General features: G+C 40.8%; 1 protein-coding gene across 3 annotated transcripts in view; it reads left to right on the plus strand.

The window, feature by feature from the left end:
• The window catches only part of LOC126271944 (SLIT-ROBO Rho GTPase-activating protein 1-like), a 632,413-nt gene that overhangs the window by 524,246 nt on the left and 95,465 nt on the right, over positions 1–12,702 (plus strand). For all 3 annotated transcript variants that reach the window (XM_049974371.1, XM_049974372.1, XM_049974373.1), the window contains exon 2: positions 11,774–11,957. In XM_049974371.1, coding sequence (XP_049830328.1) covers positions 11,774–11,957 — 184 coding nt within the window. The remainder of the gene's footprint in view (positions 1–11,773; positions 11,958–12,702) is intronic.

The raw sequence follows: 12,702 nt of genomic DNA on the forward strand, positions 1-12,702 counted from the left end.
TTATTAGGGTGTCTTCTCCTTCCATTCACATGTGGAGCGCGGGTAGAATGATCGTTTGAAATCCTTTGTGCATTCTATTCGAATCTTATGCTCACGATCCCTTTGTGAGCGATACATAGGGGGTTGTAGCATATTCCTAGAATCATCATTTAAAGCAGATTCTTGAAACCTGGTCAGTAGACTTTCTCGGGATAGGTTACACCTATCGTCAAGAATCTCCCAGTTCAGTTCTTTCAATATCTCAGTGACACTTTCCCACGCGTCAGACAAACCTGTAACCATGCTTCCTGCCCTTCTCTGTATACATTCAACATCCCCTACTAGTCGTATTTGGTATGAGTCCAGCTTACACACACTCGCCAAGGTACAGAAAAGGCTCCTTTGAGGCTGCTTACAATCGCACAGACACTACCTCGGTCTAACGCCCCATCAGTTCGGCTTCAGGTAAGGTAAATCAATAGAAGACGCCGCCAACCGAGCACTGACAGTAAAAAATAGCATCGGCGACAGATACGTGACCGCCGTACTAACCCTGGCGGCCGTCCCTCTTCGCCAGGTTAAGGGATATGAGGCTATCAGCTTCCCTCTGCAGTAGCCACGTCGACTACTGCAGAGGCAGAGTGGCGGAATGGAGGGTTGGTACACGCAGTACGTACAAGGTTGTCAAGAGAATAACAAAGCGATACCAACATTTTTGGGTATAGCACTCGAACACTCTGGATGGTGACGACAGGCTAAGAAGTGTGGTGGCATACGCGCTTGACCTACTCGTAGTGGTTTCAGCCAACACAAGAGCAGCACTAGAGAAAAAAGCAACTGCTTTAGAAAATTAACTGCTGGTGCAAAGAAAATAAACTAAAAATAGCACTCAAAATTAGACAATACTAGCATACAGAGGAAGCAAGCCACGCATTATATAGAACTGCATTTTGACGGAAAACACTTTCAACTGTCATATCAAATTGATAATTGACAAAGCCTCCAAGATTATGCACAAACTTACACGACTCAGCACAGCTCAGTACAAATTACCTGTTAAGACGATAAGGACCGACCAGATTGTGATACTTTAATCCATCGCATGCTTCGCCACAAGTGCATCACGAGACCCACTGAATATACATACCAACAAGACTATTGCAAGACGAGGTCAGCGTAGTAGCTCCATAAACACATCACTAGAGGCACTTTGAGTTGTGATGGGACTGCCCTGTAGGCATAACAATACGTTATAGAGTTGCACTTGACTGGTTTAAGAGGGACAGGCTCGATACAGTCACCGAAATTACAGGAACAAACATTATAAACAAAACAAAAACGAAACATTGGCGGATTCAAACATGGCAGAGAGAGTGGGCTGCATCCAACAAGGGTCGCCGAGTACACTCTTTCCTGATGTACCCGAAAGATTACAACTGAAACATGTCGACCCAAGCCAAGGGATCGTCCATTTCCTGACAGGCCATGGACCGTACGCGGATTAACAAACTATGAAATATGCATTTGCGTAGAAACTGGGACACAAGGACGCGTAACATTGCTGTGCAACGCGCTAGCACACGTGAGACCTATACAGAACGACAGTGACATCACGAGAATAATACTTAATCCCGATGTTTCGAACCCAATAAATAGTGTAGCTGATTTTATATCGAACACACTGCATGAAGAATACAAGCGCCAAAACCCTTATGCAAGGAGGCGTAGACAAGCACAAACTACACAACAAACCACAGGGAAGGACACAAGCACTACCACAAATTCCGAAACCGAGGAAGGACCCAACACACTAAGTGAACAAGACTCGGAAGGAATCAACACAGTCACAACACAACATGCAGTAACAATCATAAAACACCGACACCACATACTAAGTCTCCCTTAATAAGGTAACGTCGGTTGCGAGGAGAAAGCTCGAAGAACATTTATTCCGAGACTCCTCCTTACCAACGACATATTGCTTATTGTTTAAAGTATACTGCACACAAGCAGTAATGTATTCTTCTTCTTCTTCTTCTTCTTCTTCTTCTTCTTCTTCTTCTTCTTCTTATGCATAGACGGAAATACATTCTGTTCTTTATGTAAAGCTACGATCAATGAATTTTATAGAGCAAATGTATTTTCTTTACAAAGTACATATGAAACTAAAAATTTAAATATATTAAGTCATTTAAGAAATACTGCATTCAAGTAACAATGAATTACATGCTATTTCTTATAACAAATTTATAACCATTATTTTACTCTTTATGTATAGCTAAAACTCATGTGATCCATGTATCAAATGTTCAGTCATTATTTAATCTGTATAATACCATGTATAGGTATCTAAGGTATCACATACAATTTGAGACTACTACGTACAAGAAGACACACAAACAACTTCTAAATATCGTGTAGTGTCCTGACATGCGACACTCCAAATAATCTGCCAATATACACAAACACAATAAACATATACAAACTAAAACTATTTCAGATGAGAATAGCTCGAGGTTCTACGGAGACTTTCTCACCTGATTATAGGGAGAAATAGGCTATTAGCAACCAACAAGCCACTTAGACTGTATATTATATATCCAAATATAGTGTATCACTTCCCTCTACATATTGCAACTTATTTTCACCACACGTATTGTATTACATGTTTTTATTTTTCTTTGACATACGCATTACATAAATTACCTACTAATCAACTAGGCAGAAACAAATTATATAGAACCACTCTAACAATTGTGTTATTTATATTATTTTTGAAAAAATAGCATTATCAACTGTGTACCAATAAGATTGGAGTAATAAGTCCTTGCTATTAGATTTAGAAGCTTCCGACCCACCTTACGTTTCAAGGTGAAGGGTTACTCTATACTGTTAATTGAATAAATAAATAAATAAAATAATACTTGAGCAATATTCGAGGGTGGGTCGCATGAATGATTCGTAAGCGATGTCCTTTGTAGGGTAATTGAATTTCTCTAATGTTCCACCAATGGACCAAGGCCCCTACCTGCTGTACCAACAACTGAGTTTGCACTGTTCTTCCACTTTATGTTCCTACTAAACGTTACACCAAAGTATTTGTATGAGCTCGCAGATTTCAACTGTGTATCACTAATATTATATACGTAGTGTCCTACGTTTTTTCGTTTTGTGAAGTGCACTATTTTACATTTCTGAACATTCAAAGCAAGCTGCCACTATTTGCACATATTTGAAACCATATCAAGATCTGAGTGAATATTTATGTAGCTTCTTTCAGGTAGTACTTCAATTTAGATAACTGCACCATCTGCAAAAAGCCTGATGTTGCTATCAAAATTATCCGCAACGTCATTAGTATAAAACATGGACAGTGAATGTGTCAGCACCCTTCCCTGAGTCACACGCGAAGTTACTTCTACATCTGAGATGATTCTCCATCCAAGATAAATGCTGCGTTCTCCGTACCAGAAAGTCTTGAGTCCAGTCACAAATTTCACTTAATAACCCATATGATCGTACTTGACTATAAGCTTAGGTGTGGAACTCAGTCGAATGTTTTTCGGAAATCTAGAAATACTGCATCACCCTGAGCGCGTTGATTCATGGCTTTCAGTACATCGTGTCAGAAAAGTGTGTGTTGGGTTTCGCATGCTGCCTCCTTTTTTCGTCTCGTTAGGCCAGTGGTTCACAGTATAGGACCAGTGACACTCAGAGCGTGGAGAAGTGCATCAAACCAGTCTTTAGTCTCGAGACCAACAAAAACCTTCCTCGTATCACTCGTCTTATGTAGCCGTGCTGGTATAGCTAGTAGAGCACTAAACTCAGGCCATGAGAGTGCCGGGCCTAATCTCTGGCAGGTCCGAGATTTTCTTCGTTTCATTTCCTAGGGAGTGGCCTCAGGTCCACTCAGGTACCGAGGATCTTTTCGGGGTAAAAGGCAGTCGGGACGATGGACCCGCGTCCCCATTCCTAGTGCTGCTGCTCATACTTTTCTACCTGCAGCCCGGTACGGACTTGTGCTACAGACGTTACTTCTTCACCAGTTTTGATATCAGCTTCCCACATTGGATTCTTACTTCAAAATACCCTTGTTTAGGTATCCTACGTTGGTGTAATCTCAGATAACTGTATATGATAATGTCAAAGAAATTTAGGGTGACGCAGTCCAATGACGTCATATGTTCGCTTGTACGATAGTGTTACCAATATGCATAAGCTATTTATCAAATATGATCCACAGCACTGTGATTATTTAACCTAGGATGTTGCTGTCTTGCAGTGTTGTCGCTTGTTGGTTATAAATAAAAGCAGACCAGATTAGACTTACTTCCACTTGGTATACTAAATGATAGTCCTTCGTAGTTGCGGAAATATTGTCAGTAATGAATGTGGTAGTGTCACATTACAAGGTTAGAAGTACGCACTTGGTGTCTGTCATATTGTTTGTGTGTAGGTAAATTACTACCAAGAGATTCGATATAAAATGAGCTCTTGAAATAAAGATCGGTATAGGATGTATGTTTTGAGGCAACCTAATATCTCGAAAACAGCACCTTTAAAAAAAAAAAATTTAAAAATTGCTCAATTGTTTCCCGTTCGCAGTAGATGGCGCTGTATTTGGTAAATATCAAGTGTGGCTGTTTTCACAATTATGACCGAATGCGTTTGATTCTAGGTTTCGTTTACGAAATGTAAACATTTGTGTCTAACGATTAATATTTATGTTCGAAATATACTTTTGTGTTGCAAATTTGATTACACAGTACAATATGGTTAAGCGCTTCAATGTTTGGTTAGAAACTACGTTTAGCGTGAGCCAGGCATAACGACCACAGGAAGCTTTATTTTGGTGAATCCCCTTGCCTCTTACCATTGGGGTGCTTGATTTCGATGACTCTCGATGGCAGGTTCGCCTGTCACTGTCATGTGATGGACATTTTGTCCTGTTACAATGGTTGTGGTCTGTATTGCGCCGGTAGCCGCGTAGCGGCCGGGGAGAGTGTTAGACGGTTGGATGGAAACACACACCGAAATCAGTCACCTTGATGGCGGAGTTTGAGGGCGGCCACCGAAATGAAGCATTCCGATGGTTTGTCGACTCACCACAGTAAACGCCGTAGGGAACGAAAAGCTACGTTACCATGCAAGCAGCTTATCTGCCAGAAATGTCGTTACCAAGCCATATAGTTGTAATATACAATCACATTAGCAACACCCAACAAACGTTTTAAGGTCAGTATCAACCGTTAGAACACAAAGGTTTTCATTTACACCGTAAATGAAATGTATCTCTCTCTCTCTCTCTCTCTCTCTCTCTCTCTCTCTCTCTCTCTCTCTACACCATGAATGGGAAACAATGGTTTGAGTAAACCATACGTATTTTTTGCCTTAGAATCCCAATAGGCAATAAAAACGGGGGGTTCCCGTGTGAAATAGCAAAGTTGACCCTGCCCACGCTGGAGGGGTGGTTAGATGACCAACTGTATCACGGACAGATGACACCTTTACTAATAACTTTCACATAGAACTTTTTTTTTTTAGGACTTGTCGCTTTCGAGATATTTAGTTGTCTCGAGTTAAAACACAGCGTGTTTCACGGTCTGCATCAAACGTCTGGGGAGCAACTTTTGTTAGACAAAATGAACGCCGACGCTTTTCGGCGACGTTAGGCGTCATTTTTATTGAATTCGCTGGACGTGGGATGACGAGATGTTTTAGCCATCTCTGCTGAGGGAGTAAAGAGCAATTATTCTGCCTTTGTTCCTATCTCAGGTAGGTGCCATGATAATAAAAGATAATGCCTCTTTCAGAGGCACTCATTTCCGTCGCACCACACGCGAATTTAGTTGGAGAGCTGTCTGATATTTGCGCGAAGTACCTTCACAGAGCATGATTTGGGGGGGGGGGGGGGTTACTTTGTACCAATATGATCGATTTCCTGCCGTATTGAATGAGGAAAAACGAAAAAAAATGACTGTCCGTATGGCCCTGCACACGATCAAAAAATAGGCATAAATTGACTGAATAGTTTGTTGAGTTTTAGATATTTGCTTCAGACACTGCTAAAGCTCTCAGTTTGTACGAGAAGGCTCTGAATGCAGCATTTTGCCCACCTGTAGAACTTCTACTAGATTATTTAGAAAAAATGGTTTAATATTCTGGTATGATTGCGTTAGTCATCTTAAAACTAGCTACCCCATCAGTTTACAAGACAGGATGTTTCTGAAAGATTCGTATGATTTCACAACACACTGTCTTCTGCATGGGGTGGAAACTGAGGCCAAATATTAAATTATGCAAAGGATTACAGAGTTTTTTTTTTCTAAAGAATCTTTAAATTTTACACTGGTAACACTTTCTTCCTGCATGCACATGCAACTTTGGGATGATTTTTGTAATAATTACGTTTATGATCAATATTTTTATTCTGCTTTCACTGAACGCACAACAAACATACAGAAACCTGATCCGTACTGGCAATTGTGCTTGGAGTTACTGCATTCACAGAAGTTGCTGTGCAACGTCACAGATAACGGTAAATTGTTGGAAGGGGAAGCACACTGACAATGTTCCAGATACCTCCACGAAAGCAAATAGTTTTCCACGAGATCGGGCTATGTTGGAGGCCAGTAGTGCAATGCGAGATGCGTATGCCGCGTCCACGGTTAAGACAGCTTAACATGCAGGTGCCATTGCGGTGGTGCTTCATCACATTTAAGAGTAAAATTTTCGACATTCCGTAAATTCACTCGTGGAAACCTCGCAAAACTCGTGAATCTTCTGAAAAGTCTCTCTCGCATATGACTGTAGTATACGGCTGCAGTGTTGTGGTGGTTCATTTTTCCACTTAAGTGGAACCTAGCATTAGGCTTTCAAAGATTTCATGAAACATCTTTACAAAAGACATTAGACATAGATCTCTTACGTCTTAACGTGGGTCATATCGCTGAACTAAAAATCTGACAGAGTATTGTTAGTTTCCATCTCAATGCCTAGAATGAGTCCACAACACCCTACTCGTGTTATCAGCGACATGTGAGTGGCTGATAGTAATTGAATACTGTATGGTTTGAAACATACATGTTGACGCAAAACACATGAGGCACGTGAGCAATGGGTGACTCTCAGCTGACACACTTTTGGGCTCTCGTTTGAATGGACTTTACATCTCGAACGAGCACACAGCGGCAACTCTTGGATTTCCAGTTACACGAACAGTCAATGTGGTGTCAATGTAGAATGTTGTGGGCCGTAGGTGGTGCACGCTGTAGATGGTGGTGTGCGTACTCTCGACAAAAAATGACGCCGAATCACCGTAACTCAATTGTACAAGAAGAAGTGGAGAACGCGAAATGCCGCCGCCCCCCTCCCCCCCATCTCTCTCCCTCTCCTCCCTCTCCCCCTCTCTCCCCCCCCCTCTCCCCCCTCTCTCCCCCTCTCTCCCCCTCTCTCTCTCCCCCTCTCTCTCCCTCTCCCCCCTCTCTCCCCCTCTCTCTCCCCCTCTCTCTCTCCCTCTCCCCCTACTCTCTCCCCCTCTCTCCCCACTCTCTCCCCCTCTCTCTCCCTCTCTCCTCCCCCTCTCTCTCCCTCTCCCCCCCTCTCTCTCCCCCCATCCCCCCCTCTCCCCCCACCTCCCCCCCTCTCCTCTCCCTCTCTCTCTCTCTCTCTCTCTCTCTCTCTCTCTCTCTCTCTCTCTCTCCTCTCTCTCTCTCTCGTCTGTGTGTGTGTGTGTGTGTGTGTGTGTGTGTGTGTGTGTGTGTGAAACTTCCTGTGTGAAGCAATACACACTCTCTCATATTATTATGTTCATTAATCTCTCTCACTTTGTTCTCGTGATCACTGTTGATGGTGGCAGAATGGTCGCACAGTCTTCCTTGAACACTGGTCCTCTGAATTCGCCCAACAGGGTTCATAACGTGAAGTTTATGCCAAAGATCCTTATTGAAGTCCCTGAGGATTTCTGTCAACTTTCATATGAGCTATATATTAGCAGCATGTCTCTGATTTTGTTAGATGTCTGATGAAGTCATTTGTACTATAACAACTCGAGAACTGGCCACACTATCGTCTTGCAGGAGATTACCTTTACAGGGGCATTTTGCTCTCTGGGAATACTTCCAATAATTCTGTCTTTCTTTCCCTGATCTTAATACTGAGCTATTTGCTGGGTGTCGATTAATATTTCGGAAAACTCTTGAGAATGAGTAAAGGGCTTAAAAAGACGCAACAAAGTTTATGTATACTAATGGTCAAATTTGTAGTTACTTAGTTAAACTTTTTGTTGTTCGCATTTGCTTTGTTTCTGTCTTTTGTTTTCAAATTTCCAGCATGATTCTACAGTCTCTTTTTTTCATAAGTTGCTTGTTTTGTGAACTGTTCTGTTGAAGCCTTCTTATTTTTTATCTTAGTTAATGTGGTGACTTTTCAATGTAGCTTTCAATCTTAACCATTCGAAAATTTTCTCGCCATTGTAATTTGTAGTATACTAGATTAAGGAAACAGCTTCGTTTAGAGAGTTTGGAGACAGTACGGTGATGGAAAAATTTCTGTGAGCTCAGCCCCTGGATTCGACTCTGCTCTACAGTTCTTATTGGACTAGTGTTCAGTGTGTACTGGACATTATTTTCCCAAGAGGAATCGAATCGATTATTTCTGAGAGGGACGCCACTAAATAAGCGTGTGTTTGTGACCTCAGCTGGAGAGCGGTGTGTTTTGTGACTTTGAGTCACGGGCATGATGTTTACTCGACTAGCTTTCTTATTGGACTACTGTGTACTGTAAATTCCTATCGGCACAAGGCCTGACCTGATGTATGGATCTGTAAATTGCAATGCTCCTGAAGTCAGACATTTAGCCATTTGTAGGACCTTTCAAAGAATTCATGAATGCCTTGTGTAGACAAACTCTGTTGAGGAAAGGTCAATTACTACACATGAGTAAAAGGATAGATTGTGTGCCAGCAACATCTTGGCTTGTCCGATGTCCTGACCTCAATTCATTAAATGTATAGTTTCGGGAAAATTTAAAGGGTATGGTGCATTCAAGAGCTTGTTTAGAATATTGACAGGCTTTGCAGCATGTTCAAGGAAGATTTCGGGAGCTCCAGCAAACATTTAGAATGTGGAAACAAATAAGACAATCCATGATGCTACATTTAGGAGCTTGTGTTAGAACTAATGCTAGATATTTTGAACATTTCGTTTATCCTCTCGAAGACAGTATATGAAAAGAAAAAAATACTTGTAGATTTAATCTTGAAATATGAAAACAAAAAGACAGAAATGAAGCAAACATGTAACAAAAAAAGTGTCTTAAGAAAATAAAATGATTGACCTTCTGAATATATGATCATTTTTGCTTTCTGAGTTCCCTGTCCATTCCTCAACTATTCTATTTACGTCTCCTGGTCAATTATATAATCTGGTGCCGTATGGTTCTTTCTGTTTATTATAAGCATTACACTGCATTTATACACCTTTCATTACACCAAGTGGAAATGTTCACTAAATCATCCTGCATTCCTTACTGTCTTCCAACGAAGATTTACATGTGTGTAGGGTTAAATTGTGCATGGAGACAAACAAGTTGCAAGTTGTCTTCGTGGAACATGGGTCCAGCAATATTGTGAAGGGGGAGGTCTTTGTTAGTCCCTGTGTTATTTCCAGACTCCATTTTGTGCAATTGATGGACTCCTTTGCTTCCACCACCTCCATATGCGTCTTACTGAGTGGCTCATATTTTACTGTTTGAAACAAAAAGTTAATTCAGCTTCCCAGTCCACTGTACATGTTGAAAGACCACTGATAGTTGAAAATATATGTGGTGAGGTAGTGTGACCATCGTTGCAGTATAATTAATTTACTGTCCCGTAAGTAGATCTGTTGTAGACAATCTTTTCTTTTTTCAAGTTACTGTAACTGCATCAGTTTAGTTCTGAAAATGCAATTGTTCAGTTTCTTTTTATACATTGTAATGCTCCTGCCCTCAGTTTTGACAAAAATTGAAAAAGATGTTAGCTATAATTGAAGTTTACTCGTAGCCCCTGCTTCAGTTGTAATGAGGATTTAAGTGCATCAGTTGTAATGAGGATTTAAGTGCATCAGTTGTAATGAGGATTTAAGTGCACAACTGGCCTTCAGAGCATTAGAGCTTCAAACTAGGATGCTAACAACTGTCAAGACGAGGGGAGTGCTAGTTATAAATAAAGTCCATGAAAATAATTACAAAAAATAACATAATCCATATAAAGATGTCTTATTCAGTTAAAAACAACCGTAAAAGCTTAGCAGTTGGGGTAGTCAGTATGTAAAGTCAGACTCACGCCCTGTCATGTATAAGAGACTTAAAATCACATTGTGTTCAGTAGCAAGGGACTGAGAATGCAAAGTGCCATATAAAGAGCAAACATGAAGACCACTTGTGCTACAAGCAGCTGACAGAGCACGTTACTGAGGACTACAAGGAACTGTGCACTTCAACCTGCCACGGGCAAGGAGGGCGTGTCGGTGTGTACGCAAAATGTATGAACCGATATGAATCGTGGCTGATACCAAGAAGTGACGTGAAAAAAGGACTGATCGATCGGTCCATTTAAGAGACATAGGCAGGAAAATAAAAGCATTAAAAACTGCAGTACGTTTCACCTTGTTGAGATGACTGACTAGCACATCATTGTGATTATTACTTACAGTGGTCAAATAGTTTTTAGGCCCTGTTTTGTTACCAATGTACTTGTAACCCCTTCATTTCACTTGCAAACTCCCCCCCCCAATCACCCCCCTCCTGATAATCATGGAATGCAGTTTCATTTGTCTCCAGAAAATAGTAATGCCGTATAGTCTTTACCACCACCACCACCACCACCATCACCACCACTCATACTAAAAAGCTGGGGATCAAACATCTTAACATTTATTAGGTTATTCATAATAATGGTGGGCAACTGAATCCCTGGAACACTTCCCCACTCTTCTGTGAGCTTATTACATTGGTTACAAATTATTTTTGAAGATACTAGTTTCCAGCACTGTTGAAATGTACTGATTCATTATATGGTAACAGTTAGTCTCAATTACCTACTGGTCTTTAGACTGCGACATCAACCATTTGTGTGTGCACAGGCAGTGTTTATACTAGCACCTAACATACAAGACCCCGCTTGATGGTAATTAAACTTAAAAATACTTTAATACATGCAAAAATTGTATGCCAAAGACAGTTTCATGGGAGTTCAAGCCAGGGTGCCAAGATAATTTGCTACTTTGTGTGTAAAATAACCAAAAAGTAAAGAACATTTCTCATGAATGGTGTTCCATAAAAAATAATTTGTGTATGTCACTAAAACATGAGTTTATAGTAGGAAATGTTTTTCAGGTGTGAAAGCAGCATTGAAAACTGCAAAACGAAAAGTAAAATCATGTCAGATAGCTACATTTTGTTTAAGAGCATTATCATTATTATTAATAAAGGCACTATGTGGTCAGTCATGAACACTGTCATGGACTGCCTGTGGAAATGAATTATTCTCAACAACAGACTAGTTCTTATGGACAAATTTTTAATTCCTTTTTTTCTGATCACATTACTTTCCATTGAAACTTGATGTGATATAGATGTGTGTCAGCCAGCACATGAAATATGCAAACAGGATACAATAGCATGCCAATGTTTATAAAGTATCTCTCTCTCTCTCTCTCTCTCTCTCTCTCTCTCTCTCTCTCTCTCTCTCTCTCTCTCTCTCTCTCTCTCTCTCTCTCATCTTACTGAAGAAAGACTCTACTCCTGCTTTCAGATATTCGAGCCCAGCTGTCAGAACAGCTGCGCTGTCTGGACTGCCGGTTGGAGTCTCAGGTGTCCCTGGTTGAAGAGCTAAAGGACTACTTCAGGCGTCGTGCTGAAGTGGAACTAGATTACAGCAAGAACCTAGAGAAACTTGCTCGTACCCTGCAGATGAGACACAAGGAACAGCGCCAAAAGTAAGATGCTTAGTTACTACCATACTCCCCACTAATAATTTGTAAATAATATTTTATCTCTTTTGGAGACTGATTTCACAGTTAATAAAATATTTTGTATTATTGTGGCATGGTCGAATGGCATAATAGCCCGGAATATTTCATTGCGACAATTCTGGCCATGAAAGTTTATATTTTACAGTGACACTGATTTGTGCTGTATTATAACAAATGGTGTTATCTTTCAGCTTTTAGTATCTTTGTTTCCTAGCTGTCATCATGACATATGCACTCTCTCTTTCTGGAAGAGATTTATTGACAGCCATCGTGCTTCAGTGGTTAAGTGTTATAGCACTGGCAAAATTAGTCAGGCGACTGTAAGCTGATTTTTCACAAGAAGCAAAAAAACAGTGATATATTGAACTCATTCTCACTGTGAAAATCATTCAGCTGCAGGATCTCCTGTTTTTATTATTTTTTTGATGATAGCTGTAAAATTAGTTATGACACAGAAGACAGCTGATCTCTTCAGGTGTAACAGACATCGCACCCCTAGAATTGCAGACACAAGTGGTGTCTGTTCTGTTGGATGTATCTGATGTGTTTCCTTGGTGACTTTGGACATCACACGTTCTTCACGCCATCCCATAGGGAATGCAGATGGCCCTTCTGGTGGCACTGCTTGTCAAGTTTCTTCCTGCTGTGATACACCTTCTGCCATAGAGATGCAGAGGGTGGACACGTTCATAGAAACACCAAAAACATG

The sequence above is a fragment of the Schistocerca gregaria genome, chromosome 5 (genome assembly GCF_023897955.1).
Source record: "Schistocerca gregaria isolate iqSchGreg1 chromosome 5, iqSchGreg1.2, whole genome shotgun sequence".
In the NCBI taxonomy this organism is placed as follows: domain Eukaryota; kingdom Metazoa; phylum Arthropoda; class Insecta; order Orthoptera; family Acrididae; genus Schistocerca; species Schistocerca gregaria.